The sequence below is a fragment of the Lethenteron reissneri genome, chromosome 18, assembly GCF_015708825.2.
Source record: "Lethenteron reissneri isolate LAM-NWPU_2019-01 chromosome 18, ASM1570882v1, whole genome shotgun sequence".
NCBI lineage: Eukaryota > Metazoa > Chordata > Hyperoartia > Petromyzontiformes > Petromyzontidae > Lethenteron > Lethenteron reissneri.
Window position 1 is genome coordinate 3,465,188 of NC_083796.1, and position 18,216 is coordinate 3,483,403.

The 18,216-nt window shown below is 50.6% G+C and overlaps 1 protein-coding gene across 1 annotated transcript in view; it reads right to left on the reverse strand.

Annotated features, from left to right (window-relative positions):
* The window catches only part of LOC133343711 (atrial natriuretic peptide receptor 1-like), a 61,387-nt gene extending 54,424 nt beyond the window's left edge, over positions 1 to 6,963 (reverse strand). Inside the window, 2 exon segments of the mRNA XM_061553468.1 lie at positions 5,546 to 6,269; positions 6,271 to 6,963. Of these exon segments, the coding sequence (XP_061409452.1) occupies positions 5,546 to 6,269; positions 6,271 to 6,432 (886 nt within the window). The 5' untranslated portion in view covers positions 6,433 to 6,963.
* Between the last annotated feature and the right edge of the window lie 11,253 nt (positions 6,964 to 18,216).

Genomic DNA, 18,216 nt, shown 5'->3' on the forward strand with positions numbered 1-18,216 from the left:
GTCCGGCGGGTTCATCAATACAGGATAGATGAGTAGACAATAATGTCTTCTTTATGTATCCGTCTCTCCACAAACAAAAACATATCCAGCAGCTTTCTTTACACACAGCCCATCGGCCCCATGCTCTTCTGGGAGTGGATAATTTCAGTCGTATTGATTCAGTACAACACTGGCACTGTTCTCGACATGCAGTGTCTCATCAGCAGTCAGGCTTGTTTCAATCAACTGGTCAACTCATCTTCTTGGTTCTTTCGGTAAAGTCACTTAGAAGGGAAATGATAAAATAATAAAAATAAAACATTATAAAATAATAAAAATAAAACATAATAAAATAATTATCACGACGTTTCGGCCACATCGCAAGCAGACGTCGTGAGAATTATTTTATTATGTTTTATTTTTATTATTTTATTATTTCCCTTCTACGTGACTTGACCGAAAGAACCAAGAAGATGAATCCCTGCAGTCACGAAAGCTTTAAATCGAAATTTAACTGGTGAACTGCCAACTACTCAAGGCAAAGGACCTTCTCTTAAAACATTTGGAGTCGCAAAAAATCTATAATAACTCAAAATAACCATTGGCGTTGTAGTGAGGATTACAATTAACTGGCAGACGATATTTTCTGCAGCATTAATCAAGAGATTCGGCCTCTCAATGCCGTGGGGCCTATGGGTTGTGTAAATACTCATTTTATTAGTTTATGTGAAGGGACATAAATTCGAAGAAGACACATTGTCTGTTATCTATTTGTGATATTTATATTCCCCACCGCATCGTCGGCTGCTTTTCTGCGGTGCGCTAATCGCTGCGCCGCAGCTCCTCCGTTGAACAAAATACAAACCAAGAAAACAATCCTCGGATTATTATCTGATTTTTCATTTCATGGCGAGAGACCTCGGGAGCCCAGCAGGGAGTGAGAGGCGGTGGGTGGGGGGGTATTGGTGGTGGGGGGGGAGATGACGATGTCTCTGCGGGGTCGGTGTAATCCGGCGGATTTACACGTTTCACGCGAAGCTGGTTTATCCCTCAAATTATTGGCCGCGCCCAATTACGGCGGGGACTTTGAGAAACGGGCCACCGGGCGCGCCTCGGTCCTCTAAATTGGGCGCGCGAGCGATCATCTCTGATGAATCGAGCGACTGACGGCGACAAATGCCCGCGAGCCACTGGGTGGACTTTCAGCAGAGGCAGTCACTGGGCCCTCCTGTTAGAAATAACCAAAAAAATCCCACCATAATACCGTGTTTTTCAGATTATAAGACTTTCCGGAAAGTAAAACACACCCCCTCCCCCGTCCTAAAAAAAGTGCCGCTTGGTGTCATTAAAGTTGCGCACACACACACACACAGTGGGCTGAATGATTAATCGATTTCAAATCGAAATCGCAAATTGAAACCATGCGAGTAGCAAATCGCAAAGGCTGCGAATTTTTGCGATTTGGAAAGTTGTATTATTATTAAAACTTGATTTATTTAACTTCATTGTTCTACGTTTGATTGTTCTATTTCATTTAAACCATTTTAATAACTACATGTTGGAAGCAATTTATATATTTTAAGTTCTCATCCTTGCAATAGAATATATAGAGCAGTTCATATTTTGATGGTATCATGTGGTAATGCTCCATCACATGTTTCACATCTATTACACAGTGAATATTGAACTGAAGCTTGACTTAAAAAATGTAATCGCAAATCAAATCGCAATATCTGTCATAAAAATCGCAATTAGATATTTTCCCCAAATCGTTCAGCCCTAACACACAGCTGCCGGAGTAGATAATAAGTACCACTGCAACATTTGCGTTACGTATGTATGTTGAACGTCTTTCGCACCGTACTTAGCCAACTGTGCTAATCGAAGGTGCGGGGGATACGGGGGTTTGTGAATGCACCTCATAATACGGTATATAAATATGTATATTACGTACATATATTAATTTATATCTACTGTATTTCAACTTCAATAGTGCAGTTTGTGTTCTGGCTACTTGGTGCCTGTCCTCAGAAACCCAAGTTCAAACATGTTAAAAAAAATACAATTACAATTCCCATTCACCCACGTGCACGTTTGTACACATGCGGCCCTCTCTGTCGACCCACAGTGCTGGGTGACAGCCTCCCCGCGCCGTGTCGGTCACAGGGCTTTGTTGAGCCATACTTCACCCCATCTGGTCAGTGCGGGTTGGTCACGGCGAGGAGTATGATCCGCGGGAGAGCACAGAGGTGCGGGAAAAACTAATTTCCATGCTCCTCTGCGTCGTAAGTGTCACTTATTCCAGTAACGCGTTTCAGTCCTCGTTACGGTACGCGTTTTAATGATCATTGACGTGCCCGATGATCGCTAAACAATAGCCATGCGTGACGCGAGTGTAGGATGATTTAAACATCGAGATATCCGAGTCAAACGTGGAGGGCACACACAAAGACCTCCCGTATAACTTATTCTTTGGTTCTTTCGGTAAAGTAATGTATAAAGATAAAATAATAAATTAAATTAAATACTAGCATACGACGTTTCGATTGCAACACAAGCAATCATCATCAGGTATAAATTAAATAGGAACACAAATCTAGTATACTTAGAAATGTAATGTAATACAACAGAGAGTCGGATAACATAATAGTCAACACCCTATCTGGTTGATTACGTTCTTCCTGAGAATGCTAAATTTGAGAGAGAGATTAAACACAGAACCAGAAACATAAACATAGACAGACATATAAGCAGACCGATATCACAGATATATCTTTATACGTGACTTTACCGAAAGAACCAAAGAATAATTCCTGCAGTCACGAAAGCTCCAAATTAAACTCCTGTATAACCTTCAAGTACTTTTTGGGGGCAAGTGCTGTCAGCGAGCACCTATAAAAGCCGGCACGGCACACGAGGTGGTGGGTGTCCAACACCGCGCCCGGCCGCCTTTGTCTCCCCAGTTCGCGATGTTTACACGCCGCACCAAGTGCTCATGTGAGGCTACGTCGACCCCGACGAGGCCCAGATATAATCGTCACGGGTGTGTGCCGCGAGCGGGAATCGAACTCGGGGTGGCCGGGTTCTTAGCGCAGCGCGATAACCGCTGCACCACCGCTCCCCACACATGCGAACACACACAAGGCTGCACAACATCCCGATCTCGCCACGCGTACGGTGCCTCGCCCTGAGGCATTCGTGAGCAGATCTCCCAGCGACGAGCCTGTTTAGTACAATACTTGCGTGGGGTAAACTACCAGGGCTTGTAGGAGAGCAGTGGGGATATAACGTAGCTATGCGGTATGAGTACAGCAATGGCTTTCGCATACATACATATGCATTCAGTCGAATCTGTACACTGAGATCTATCTCTGTTATCCCCTCGTGTACGTGGATATTCTCCGTCGTCATCATCACAATCCGCTATCGTGATAGACCCACAATCATTATCCAATAATCACCCGTCATATCACCTATCATAATAACGGGCACCCGTGTCCCACGACCAGGAGTCGAAACCAGGTTCTCCGGCTTATCAACTCATTGCAACCAACCCGCGAGGTGAAGCCACCAATCCCCACTACGACAGTAGCTGCTTCTTTGTGTTACGTTTATTCACCCCCCCCCCACCTCCAATTATCACGGTCTGCTACGTACGGTGCTAAAGAAGTTCAACATACATTTAAACTACTAAACTTTTAATTTTACCAAATAAGGCCCACTGAGCTATACGGCTCTTTTATCAGAAGCGATCTGGCTATCAAAAATGAGAGCGCAACGAAGTGGCTGGTCACGTGGACATGTATAGCAGCCAAATAATCTAGATTTGAAGTTTTCGTGACTGCAGGGATCCATACTCTTTGGTTCTTTCGGTAAAGTCACGTAGGTAGAAAATAAATTAAATTCATGTTATTGTATACCTACGTGACTTTACCGAAAGAACCAAAGAGTACGCAGCCAAATAATCTAAACGCGTGGATGTTGAGTCGAAGTGTGGAGGGAAAAACTGGAGGACCCGGAGAAAAATCCACAAGACCACGGGAGGAGAGAGAGAGATAGCGACACACAAACTCCAAATATACAACAGGCGTCAGGGTCGGGATCGAACCCACGCCCTCCTGTATACCGCGCAATGCGGTTAACATCTCGCCACCGTGGCGCCCGAACATGCAAGTAGACTAAGAAGACCGTGCCCCCAACATCGGCACCACCGCCGAATGAACGCGGCACGAATTGCACGGCAACAAAGGGGAGGTCGCCCTGACTCGAACCCTGCCTTGAACACAAATCTGATAAGACACCAATCTCCCCCCTCTACGGTATACTCTGTGAAGGTTCCCTCCACCCCGCTCAAATTTAAGCAGTGACAATATTGTATCGTCTTGAATCAATATAGAATTGTTGTTTTCAATGGTATATCTAATTTGACTGTGTTGAACTATAATGTAAGTGTTTATTTAATGTTAATGTTGTGTTCGATGTCTTCTTTTTACGGAATTTCAGTGGTTATTTGCAGTGGTTGTAAACTCTTGAAATGTGTATTTATCTTATAAATCGCATCTGATGCATTCAATGTACAACTTCAAACGTGTGTTCTTTTTAATAGCGCCTTGCGGCCTGTGTTGCAAATTGCGCATTCATAAGCAGAGATTATGATGATGTTGTTGCTTCTGATGATAATGACGATCTGAAATAGTGGTGAGATGCTGATGATGGGTTCGGCCGTGGTGGTGGTGGTGATGACGATGATGGTATCGTTGTGGTGGTAAGATGATATCTATGGTATAATGGTGACGCCATGGAGTTGGTGGTGTGGGGGATGTTGATGATGATGATGATTACTGTATTTGACATGTGCCGCTGCTGATAATGATGATTATGACTACTATTACAACAATGACGCTGCTGCTGATGTTTCACATTTTCATGATGCTGCTGCTGTGTCTGCTGCTGCTCATGACTTTGACAACGACCACTGCAATGACACCGCAGATGATGATGATGCAGTTCTTGATGCTGCTCATTATGATGATAATAACGACTAAGACGATGACAATAACGCTGATTAGCGTAACAATTATGATGCTGCTGTTCCTATTGCTGCCCACGACGATGACCATTATGTAGAACTTCTTTCGCACCGTACGTAGTCAACCGTGCTAATCGGAGATTCCGGGGAAGGGCAACAAACTAAACACAACAATCAGTTCTAGAGAAATTAGATTTCAATATAAACTTAGACATGATCATGTCAATAGAGACATGATGATGTCCATCATTACAGTTTCAGTTTCATTTATTAGGTATAGCCCTGTGAGCCATTCGGCTCTTGAATCGGGTGCAACCGCAACAAACAAAACATGAACAAGAAAGCATCTTAAAGTGACTATGTGACTAAGTGCAAACAGAAAATCCAAGAAAAGACAGCAAAAAATGTTGCAGAAAAAGCACCGTACACCAACGCTGTGTGCAAAAATCCCAGTGGGATGCAAGTCAAACAGCTGCAAGGCCAACCGATCGTCATCACAGCGCATCCCTCGCGTTACCCTCGTGCGCATCTGCTCACCTCTGGCTGTGCGCTGCATGTTCTCCACGGCTTTGGCCACGTCGCGACTCGTGAGCATCTGCTCGTCCCACGTGTAGTGCACCACAGTGATGTCGTGCGTTCGCAGCGCCATGTAGATTCCCTCGACCGTAAAGTAGAACGGACGGTCGTCCTTGTTCGTGTCCGAGTAGATGAGCATCGCTTTCCTCCTCCAGCCGAACAGCGCGTGGACCCGCACGGCCATGCGGCCCAATTTCACGTGCGAGGGCCCCACTCGGGTCAGCATTCCGTACTCCCCGCTCTTGTTGTCGAAGCCGTGGGCCGGCGCCCCAGCCGTCACGAGCGGCCTCCGCCAGTGCGTGGCGAACCGTGCCACGGGGGCAGAGCTGTAGACGCAGCCCGGCCCCAGGAAAGCGTCCGGGTCGTGCTCGAGTTTGATGTCCACCGCTTGCAGCTGAGCTTCCACGTCCGAGCAGAAACCATCTTTGTCCTCGGTGCTGGCCAGAACGTAGGTGAGCCGGTGGCGGCCCAGACCCAGGGACGGGTCGGCGTTGACCCGCTCCAGGGCCAGGACCACCGCGGGTCCGACTCTTGACCAGGACCACGGGTAGGAGGAGTTGCGCAGCGGGAGGAGAACGGCCAAGGTGACCACCGGCGGGGCGTCGGTGCCGTTGGCCTTATTGTCCGCGGTCTCGAGGGCGCTTCTTGCTTCGAGGCCAGAGGGCACACCACCAGCAACAACGCCTTCCGCCACGGTCACCGCCGTGACCGGCACCAAGAGCCACACCACTAGCAGCACCGCTACCAATACCGCCGCCACCGCGACCAGCGGCCGCTGCAAAGCAGATGAGAAATGAGAAAATTCCCGGCCCCGAGCAGAGGAGCGAGGGCATCGGACGGGGATGCATTCCCAAAGCACGCAGTCCCCTCCGTGTGCGCGCGCGACCAAGTGACAGACTAAGAGATGACAGACACCTCCTCAATCCGCTCCGTTTAGTCCTGCTGCGGATCACGATAATTGACGCTGCTGGTGCTGCTGCTGATAAAGACACTAATGCTGCTGCTACAACAACTGTCTCGCATAACAAGGCATCCCGTCGGCTTCTAGATGGAGACTGGACACGAGACCACCACCGGTTGAATCCACTCGCGAGTCGAGACAGCAGAATCTCAGCAGCCGCTCCTCCTCCTCATGGCACCGCGTGCTGGAGCCCGTGTCTGTCGGCGGCCTGACGTCCCACACAGCCGGCTTCGGTCAGCGTCATCATCACCGCCACCAACATCCTCCTCTCATCATAGTCATCAGCGTGAAAATTCACCGCTGCTTCAGAGCGCCTCCTCTCCACTCCACACTCTCCGTCGCGCGAGCCTTTATTTCAGTAGCCGTGGTGGGCTGAGCGAAAGAAATACACGGGGAGAGAGAGAGAGAGATGCCACACGAGGAGAGGCAGCAGTAGTAGTAGTAATAATAAAATAATAATGCTGCTCGAATTGGCCAACATCATCTCTGCGGCTATGGCAGCCGGGGCGAAGCGACACCTGCTGATGAATCGAGATCCTGCTTTTGGTGCCCCGACTCTCGCACTCCGCGCGCACAGCGTAAACGCGAGCTGCCCCAAGGACTCAATGTTAACAACAAACACACATACGCAGGCAATACGTGTCCTTCATACAGCTGTCCCTTTAAACATAACAAATGCATGTTGGGTTATATATATACATCCCGTCGGCCACATAGCCTTCTGGGAGTGCATCATTTCAGTCCCATGGATTCAACACAAGCACATATCTGGCACCGGTTTCGACATGCAGTGTATCATCACTCTTTAACTGGCCGATTACACACGTGTTTATATATATGAAGGATCACAAAACTTGTTTAATTGTTGGCGCAGGATGCGGCCTTCCCGCATATCTGTGGTTCTTCAAAGTCGTCCCCTCTCTCTCTACGAGTAGGAACATCAACATGATCATGATCTTACGAGAGTTGAAATTATCAGCAGTCTGATTTCCTTGAATCAGCAGTGCTGGTGAACTGCCAGATGTTTATAAGCAAAATACTTTATCTTTAAGAGAGGGGTCCGAGTTCTATGACGTCACGTGATTTTGGACGATTTTTGACCCCCCCCCCCTAGTCACACGGCGTCACAAAAAGTCAGACCCCCCCCTCAAATATGACGTCACAAAGCTCTGCCCCCTCCCCAAAAATCAAACATGTTTCAAATCGCTTTAAACTATTGTCATTGTAGTGCGTATTTAATGTGCCGATGCACTCCGACGGTGTAGGAGAAAACATTTATTAAAAAGTCTATTTAATTAAGTAGAACGTGTTGTCTATATTTATTTAAAGTTGCGCATTTTGATGTGACGTCACATTTCGCAACCCCCCCCCCCCCCCTGTCGTCACACATCGTCACAAATGTCTAACCCCCCCCCCCCCCAGGTGCGTGACGTCATTTATGGACTGCCCCTTGTAGATTAAATCGCTCATAATATTCACGAGTCGCAGAACATATGGTTGTTTACTTCTATTATCCATAACGACCCTAACGACTCTTCTGCGTATTAGGACGTTTTGCGTGGAACAAGGACCCGTTTCTCATAGGGAGGATCCTTACCAACGGAATCAGAATCTTTATTTAGACTGCAGGCGGAATCCGATGAGCCATGAAGCTCTTTTTCACAGATGTCCAGTCAGCATTTTGGATGGGTGGGCAAGAGACATCAGGAAAACTCACCACAGCATTGTTTCAAGGGGTCTAGAGCTTGATGGTTTTGAACCAGTGCTGCCAAAGCGACGACTCTCAGTTGGTTTGATGGGACCTCACACCTGTCAACCCCTTATCAGTGCCCTATCTTATTACATACCAATTCAGACATTTTTTATATAAAGCTTTCGTGACTGCAGGGATTCATATTCTTGGTTAATTTGGTAACGTCACGTAGAAGGGAAACAATAAAATAATAAAAAGAATAAAATTGTATTGTTTTATATTTTTATTATTGTATTGTTTCCCTTCTACGTTACTTTACCGAAAGAACCAATAATATAATTCAGACCTTACTAATCACCCGTGCCCTTATAAAATCTCAACGTCCATCCTACAAAATCCCATCACAAGTGAGAAACACAAACAAATAAGACTCAATTGTTTTTGTTGTTGCCCGCATTGAAACGGCTGTCCGTCGTCTGGACCTGAAAACTCAATTTCCCTGTACAAGAATACGGGGTAAACCGTGTGCGTTGACAGGGTTGACTTAAACGGATGAATATGCTCACGTTGAGGTTGGCGTGTGTGCCAGTAGGCGGATTCGGGGGGAAGTGAGTGGCCTGCTGAAGAATATATGTAAACACTACCGATGAATGTTTGAAGCGGGACAATGGCGTGACTGTGTGTGACTGTGCGCTCCGCGGTTTGCCACAGGCAAGCCTCGTGGCTGTCTTCACGAAGGAGTTCCCAACTTGTTACGGTAGAGGGCGCTCCCTCATGCCACAATCATTGGTGATGATCATGGTTATTATTATTATGTTGATGACCTCATTCAACTGAGTTCAGGAGAAAAGACTCACTGAGGCTAAAGGATAATGTCCATGCGAGTCATGGTTTCAATTGTTTGGCTCGTTACTTATTTGTGGGGTTACCTTATTTATAAAAAAAAAAATTGGGAAAGATCACGTGAGTAAAATGTGTGTCGTACACCCTCCTCCACCCAACATAGCGAGTTAATTAATTGTTCACGTGAACAAACGTGGAAATGTATTACTGCTTCAGAACACCGGTGTGTTGGAGAGCAATACACAAAACATTTAAGATGAATAGATATTGGTCGTAAAAAAATCCTAAGCGTTAAATTTACCAACCTCTCTGGGTTAACAATGCCGCAAGGTGTGGCGGCATCTGATGGTTGTGGCCATTATTCTATCTTGATATTCATGGTTATTACATTAAGCAGCAGTAGACTTTGCCCGTTTCCGATCGGCTTTAGCGTCACACTCCATGGAAGGCCAATTACTTGGTTCACAGACGATGACGCGTTGAGAACTCGTCTTGAAACAACGTATAACATCAGGCTGACTTCGCACTATTCGTGAGTAAACACATGCCTGTAGTTTTGATGCAAAATAGATGAGATGTTTCTCCCTATATATATGTCTCTCCACATGAAAGGCAAATAAAAGTATTTCTTACACAACCCATTGGTCCAGTCGCCTTCAGGAAGTACTTACATTCAGCAGCATTGATTCAGGACAAGTGTAGTGACATAGAATGGATCACTAAGGACACGTAGCGCTGGATACAATAGAATAAGGAAATATGGGTGTAGTAGCCAGCACAGTATGTCATACCACGCAGTGTGTCGCTAGGATGCGTGGTGCTGGCTGAATATGAGTCCGACAGACGGAGCCATGGTATAGCAGCTATCCCGCCAGCATAGCGGGTAATGCCACATAGTGGGTCACTAGGGGGCGTGGTACTGGCTGCTGGCGGAGAGGGGCATATGAGGACACATCACCCAGGCTGGCTGGCAAAGCACGTGATGGGCCGGGGTGAAGGATGTAGGGCAAGGGTGACCGAGGGGACACGGGGGGCATGGCCCAGGACCTTCTGGAGGGTTCCAGGAGGGGGCATGGTTAAGGATGGAGCCGGACAGGTGGCACATGGAGGTAGGCCCAGAACCTCGTGGAAGGTTCTGGGAGGTGTGGCCGAGGTCGGAGCCAGGCCACACTGGGGGGCACAAAAGGGAAACCCCGAGGCTGAATTGGGGCTGTCTACAGGTTGAATGGAACCCGAGGTGCTACGTCTTCATCTCCGTCTCCGGCATTGTGGGTCAGAGAGCATGTTGGCTGCTCTGACCCGCAATTAGTTATCCCGTGTGTAAACAGTATGTAAGTTATAAAGTGTAGAATAAACGTCGTTGCCTCCTAACATAGTGTCTCAGAAGTGACTCACTACACAAGCAAACTCTGGACCAGTATCTAAGGGTCCGTAGTGTCGATAGGTCTTAATAACAAGTTAATTATTTATGGTGTTCTAGAGTTTAGTATGAATCATAATAATCTCCTCAGCTTCCAAACTCATAGATTTGGCTGCAGGAAAGGAGCTGAAAACAAAAACAAAAAAGTAGAGTCACGTAATACACAGACCAATCAGGAAACAGGAATCCAAATTAGCTTCTTATAGAATAAAGTTTAATGAAATCAGAATATTGATGAGGGCTGCAGATCAACATTCAATAACTCGAGAATAGGGGCCATCCAGTTAGTAGGTACGCATGGAGGGGGGGTTAACCCAAATGTGTATGCTTGCGTATGGGGGGTCTACTGACAATGTACGTGTAGTGAGTTCAACTGAGCCGCAGACGTTATCTTGGGAGCAACACTATTTATTCCGCATTAACACGCAACACAACACGATCTACACTCGGGTCTCGAATGCCCATCTAACCACGCTACGGCAGAAATAGACACGGTTCGCTATCCCGGTCCGGACCACAAGCTGGGTCCCGGACCGTGTGGCTCGAGGCTTCTTCTCCCCAATGTTGATCTTCCAACACCAACACTTGAAGAACCCTGAGCTTCCTCACGAAGCTCTCATTATATGCTCCCAGGCTGGGGCTGGGGCTGGCTCCGCCCTTAGCCCCGCCCACCTTCCAGGCTTCTCGAGCTCCTTCTCGAATGTTCCCGAGAGCCCGTCGGGACCACGTGACCGCCCCTCGGCCCCCGACCACCGGTGGCCCCAGTCCAGTATCGTCTGGTCACGTGACAACAGGTCAGCCAGAGTGTCATGCCCCAGGGTAACCCTGGCTGGCTGACGCTCCCTCTCGCCCCCTCACTGGGAGCCGGCACCCCACACTGCTCGCGGTGCCTCCGCACTAACCAGCGCTCACCCAACCACCGCTAGGGTTGGTACTGCAGCCCGTAACCTGGGCTGCCCGTAATGACAACATTACCGGCTGTGACTTCGCAAGCCCCGGCACCATACAATGACGAGTACAGTCACTACATACGTACGCATAAGAAACGGGGGTGGGGGTGAAGCCTCGATAATAATTTGTCTACATTGGCCTTCAAATGAGCCACAGTTCAGTTTCTTCAGCTGTCAGACAAGTACTACTGGGAAAAGTAGGACTGTGGTCAAGAGGTGTCAATTGTATGTCACCGTACCCCTGACAGCTAGCTATCACGCAGCTCAGCAGTGAGTCTGACATAGTCTGGCGGCCTGCCCCATGGATTACATATCCTTCAATCTGGCCTCACTGCAGACTGCCACTGGCTCAAGATTTTAGCTGCTGCTGCTGCCCAGACTTCAGTACTAACACTGGTCTGTAACATGGGTCTACTGTTACAGCAGATGTTCAGTCGACACACTTTACGTAGAGACTAGTTCACCGAGTTTTTTTTGTGTTAACCAATCAGGATGGCTAACACGGTCAAGTATAACAGTTTGTACAAAGCTGTGTGTATAGCTAGGCCGCAAAGTTGTAAACAAGAGCAACAACAAAAAACTAATCGGTTATGGGAGAAAATAAAGTAGGATGAAACTACGTATGAATATGTTACTGCTGATCTAGCAAGTCAAGTGTTGGCAAGCAGAAGCAATCTTCTATCTTTCTGGTCAAGCACCGACACCAGTGGCGACCGTAACAAAGCCTGAAGTGCCTGAGATATCCTCTCTGCTGACGTTGATGCTTTAGCACCTACAATCATGATTTCAGCTGCATCTGATGTGTTGCCACAAATATCGGCTGGCGACGCTGCATCAAGTTCGTCTACTTCAGCCATGTCTGAACCTACCCCCAGAATCACGAAAACAGCAGAAACTCCACAACAGACCAGTGTTCAACGTGAGATCTCTGAAGACCAAGCACAGCTACTAGCTTCACTACATTTAAGAGATCCAAGCCTCATAACCGAGGAACTAAAGGAGAAAATTAACTCAGTTGAATTGAATTTGAAGCAAAAGAAACTGAAATTGAAGCGGCTGTGCCAGGAGGCCACAAGGTAGCCTGAACGCCGTCTCAAACTCAAACGAACTCTCGAAGATATAGCAGAAGAACAACCGAATCTGAGACAAAAACTACGAAAGTTTACAAGTGATAGAGACGGTAGACCAGCCATCACAGATGACTATCCAGATCTTCTCGACGCAATTATTGATATTGCCTCGATTGGTGCCACTGCCAGCGGCCGGCGCCGGTCGCAGGAAATGCGATTGTGTAAGACGCTATATTACCTATGTAGTGAGTCCAATTGAGTCGCAGACGTTGTTCTTTAGAAGGCAACACTTTCATTGTAACATCAACCCGTTAACACAAAGGTTTAACTGCCCTAGATTTGAAGCTTTCGTGACTGCAAGGATTCATACTCTTAGTTCTTTCGGTAAAGTCACGTAGGTAAAAAATGAAATTAAAATTAAAAGTGATTTTTATTGTTTTATTTTTTATTAATTTTAATTAAATTTTTTACCTACGTGACTTTACCGAAAGAACTAAGAATATGGTTAACTGCCCCTTCACCAGATACAGCCTAGGGTGGTGACCACCTAGCTAACTACTCGAAATGTATAAGTTACAGCTACAAAGGGTCAGACCCTCACTCGGGTCCCCGACCACGTGTTGATGCCTCGTAGGACGTGGAGCTTCCAGCTTGTAGAATGCAGCGACCCCGGTACCTCTCAGGGACCCAACTTATATCCCCCCTGGGTCGGGGCCGCTCCGCCCTTGGCCCCGCCCACCTTCTCGAGCATTCTAGCTCCCTCTCGAGAGCTCTTCCCAGACACGTGATCACCCCCTAGCCCCCCCCCCCCCCCCCACCTGGGGGCTTCTCTGTGGACACTCTGGATCACGTGTCTACGGGGTCAACCAGAGTGCCATGGCCCGGGGCAATCCTGCCCCTGGGTTGAAACTCTCCCACTTCCCCTTGTGGGAGCCCGCACTACACGCTATGCATGGTGCCCGCGCTATCCCAGCGCTCACCAAGCCCTGCTAGGGCTGATACTACACCCTCCTACGGGGTGTACGCGATGACAGTGCTGTGCTAGAGCCGGCCTCACACAGCAACCCACCCGGTGCTGTCCGTGATGTCGGGACATCGCACACCACGGCCCTCTCGGGCCGGCACCATACAGTGACATCCCGATGTCACTACACCTATGTAGGGCTGTTACAGAGGGGCTGTATGTGTAGGGCTGTATGCATAGGATCACACGGGTAAGAAACACAGTGGGCGGGGCTCCGTGAGTACACGGGGAGGTGCCCGCAACGACGTCCGCACCGGGCGGCCTGGGGGGCTGCCCGGGGGGTTGTGATCCTCCGGGGGGTATAAATGGGGATGAGCCGGATAGCTCGGGGTGGAGTTTAGAGTAAAAGGAGGGAAGACAGAAGATCGACTAGCTAGAGCCCTGGACTCCCCTGGGACGCCGCCCTTGTCAGGGCCGCGCAGGACCGAGCCAGTGGCGTGGTCCCGTGAGCCAGAGTTAGTACTCTGGGACTCCGGGTACCGTAGCCCGACTGACCAGTGTCAGGCCAGATAGCCTCCCCTAGCCCATTAGTGGAGGACCAGGAGGTAGGTCAGGGGTAGCTAGTAGAGTATTCCCAGCTATCCGGGTGAGGGGGCCGATACACCCCTCTAGTATCGTATGTCTGCAGTGTGACTACTTGTACGAATAAACACGTGTGCCTTACAACGGTGTCCAAGTGTCATCAACGGTACATCATCTGGTGTCAGAACAACTACGAACATGGATACGCGCCAAACAGCTCGAGCCAAAGTACCGCAAGTGGAGGACACCGCTGAAATTGTCGAGCCCGAGACGGCTCAACAAGACATCGTGCAGCCGGGGCCGGACGCTTTCTTACCGGGGCATCGGCATGAAGAGGAGCCGCAAACAGAAGGGCTGAGGCTGGCTCACGCAAGGCTGGCAGAGCTACTATACGCCGCTGCCGCCACGCTGGAGAACATCACGCGGCTGGGGGCTGGTAGTCCACCACGGGGCGAGGAGAGCCGGCGTCCGGAGCGCCTTCCCGCCATCTCCGAAGATTCAAACTTTGAAATTCCCGCCATCGCCGCAGTGGCTGCTCAGGGCGTGGCCAGCCTGAACCTCGGGTCCGACGTCGGCCTCGCTGGGGCTGCTGCGTCATCGCCTGCGGAGGGAACGTCATCACGGCTGCGACAGGCGATACCATCTGCCGTTTGTGCCGAGGCACAGGCGAGTCACGGAGACAGCAGCCTGTGGGTTCCACGGCGACCGCTGCGCTGCACCAAAGACTGCCTCCGCTTAAAGAGTTTGTTGGTGCGGAGGGCGACTGAGGCGGCTTTCAACGACGCTTCCTCGCCCACCAAGAAATGGCTAAATGGTCGGATGCTGAAGCTCTCTGCGCACTGCCGGCGCTCCTCGACGGCGACGCACTCGCCGCCCTCACATCGGCGCCGAGGGAGAAGCGCTCTACACTACCGATGGCGCTGCAGCTGCTGGCCGGGGTCTACGGACCTTCAGCGGAATGCAGGCAGCAGTTTTACGACCGCCAGCAGGGCGCAAAGGAGTCGCCCCTGGCGTACAGAACGAGTCTCCTGGCGCTGGCGAAGACGGCCTTCCCTCGCATGGACGAGGACGGCGTCGACGCCATGGTGACAGAAAAAATCCTCCTGCTGGCAGACGACCTGGACATTGCCGTCGTTGCACAGGACAACACGGAGATGGATTCTCTCCAAGCTGCGCGGCTCCTCCACGCCAACCTGCTGTCACAGCGATGGAGGGCCAACAGGGCAGGGGCCGGGCGTGCGGCGGCTGCAGTCACCCTCCCGACGGAGGAGTGTTACGCCGTCGACCATCGACGGCAGCAGAGGACGGGAGCACGGTCGGGCCAGGAGGGAGCGAGCCGCTTCCACCGTCCGTCATCGCCGCTGGCGCTCCCGCGTTGCTTCAACTGCGGCGTCCGGGGCCATGTCGCCTCGGGGTGCCGCTCTCCTCGGCAGCGCGGGACGACGCCTCCACAGGATGCCGGCCCTCCTCCTCCTCCCAAGCTCCATGAACATAATCCGGCGAGTCGCGGCACCACACATGTTTGGCCTAAGCACACACCTGTCGCACACTCTCGCACCGTAACGAACGGGGGGCCGACATTGCGCTGCGACGGGCCAACACGCACCACTGTGGGGACTCAAATCGAACCCGGGCAGTGGTCCGTGTTAGCCCATCGCGTTGTGGCCGCGTCGTCGGGGTCGTCGGCCGTCGTGGGACACATTGACGGGGTTGAGGTACGCATCCTGGTCGACACGGGGGCATCGGCGACCATCATTTCCGAACTAATTTACAACATTTTACCTGTCCAGAGCCGTCCTTTACTGCCGGTTAACGTCCCATTCTATGCCGCTAATGGGGGCTCCCTTGGCATCATTGGACAGATTCGAGCGCAAATTTGTATCGGGGATATCAAATTGTCGGGCCCGATTTTTGTTTCCTCCTCGCTGGCGGTTCCGTGCCTGCTGGGGACGGACTTGGGCAAAATGCCGATTCGTATTTTAATAGACCAGGGATGCATTGAGCTCCCGTTGGGATGGCGCATGGCGTTCCTGCCTTCACCTACTGCGACTCGGACGGCGTTCGTAACTATACCAGCGTCCGTCGTTAAAACAGTTCGTGTGCCGCCGGGAGCTCAAATGTTAGTGCCTCTAAAACTTCGTCGGCCCTTCGCTGAGGGCATTGGGGCCCAGGGAATTCTGCTAGGACCGTCTAGGGCCGGGGTTAGTAGACCGCATTTGATTCCGGCCCTGACCGTCGTGAGGGGGGACGGGGACCCTTTCATCGCGGTCCTCAATGTGGGGTCGCAAACAGTGGTAGTTCCTCAAGGGACGGTGCTTGCGCACGCGACGCCGGTGCCCTGCGAGGAACCGGTTGCGAATCATGTCGGCACTGCTACCCGGCCGCACCCACATTCGGACAGCGATGAAGGGTGGCTCGATGCGCTTTGTGCGGGATCGACGGACCTATCAAATTCAGAGCGCCAACAGCTTAGAACGCTACTGCGGGAATTTTCCGACGTTTTCAGTCGGAACAAATACGATTTGGGTTGCACTCATCTGCTGCGTCACCATATTGACACGGGTGACAGCGCGCCAATACGCCAGAATCCGTTTCGGTTAAGTCCCGCCGAAAAGGACCATGTCAAATCGGCTGTTGATGACATGTTAGCCGCCGACATCATTTCTCCCTCTACCAGCCCTTGGGGAGCGCCGATCGTCCTGGTTAAAAAGCAGGACGGCTCGTTGCGGTTTTGCGTTGATTTTCGGCGTCTTAACAAAATTTCGGTTGCCGACGCATACCCGCTCCCACGGATGGACGAATCGCTGGACGCCTTGGCGGGAGCGCGATTCTTCTCCACACTGGATTTACTTTCGGGATTCTGGCAGCTTCCTCTGGACGATGAATCAAAACCTAAAACTGCTTTCCGTACACCGCACGGCCTGTTCCAATTCAACTGGTTGCTGATGGGCTTACACTCAGCGCTGGCAACTTTCCAGCGTTTAATGGAATTGGTTTTGGCTGGATTGCAATGGGAGTCGTGCCTGATTTATTTGAATGACGTTATCATCTTCAGTAAAACTTTTGACGAACATCTCCAGAGGTTGCGGGCTGTTTTCCTAAAGATGCGGGCTGCTAATTTGAAGTTCAAGCCCCAAAAATGTCATTTGTTACGCGATTCGGTGCGTTATTTGGGGCACATCGTAGGGCGCTCGGGTATTGCTACCGATCCCGCCAAAACGCAGTGTGTCAGCTCCTGGCCGACTCCCACCTCGGTGGGAGAGGTCAGGAGTTTCATCGGCTTCGCGTCGTATTATCGACGGTTCGTCGCTGATTTTGCGACGATTGCCAAACCCCTACACGCCTTAACATCTAAAGGGGTTCGGTTCCACTGGGGTCAGGAGGAGGAGGCTGCTTTTTGCTCCCTTCGGGACGCCCTGGTAAAAGCTCCTCCCTTGATTTACCCCGATTTTTCAAAACCGTTTCTGCTCGACACCGATGCGAGCAACACGGGTATTGGGGGCGTGCTTTCCCAGGTGGTTGACGGCGTGGAACGGGTGGTTGCGTACGGCAGTCGGGTGTTGTCTCCAGCGGAGCAAAGATATTGTGTCACCCGCAGGGAACTGTTGGCAATTGTCTATTTCATCCAACAGTATCGCCCATATCTGTACGGTCGGCATTTCACCGTCCGCACAGATCATGCGGCACTGCAGTACGCCCTGCGAGTTCAACAGCCATCGGGACAATTGTCCCGATGGTTGGAGATCCTCCAGGATTTTGATTTCAAAACCACCTACCGTAAGGGCGTTCGCCACACCAACGCGGACGCTCTGTCGCGCATGCCAACCACCTCCGAATGTGCATGCCTCCTGGGGTCGGGACGTTGCAAGCCAGCAGAGGACATGTCGGTTCCGGTCCTGGCGGCCGCCGCCGACGACGAGACAATTGTCCCTAATTCTATCGAACAACAGGGAAAAGATTCCCTGCTGGGTTTGCCCGTTCATGAATGGGGGCGCCTCCAGATGGAGGATACCTCCCTCCTCGCGTTGCGTCGTCGCGCCGGAGAGGCGGGGCGGGGGTCGGGTGATGCCGACGCATGGGAAATGCACGCGGGGTTGCTGATGCATTGGGACGAAAAATCCCATCGACACCGGCTGGTGGTCCCTTCTG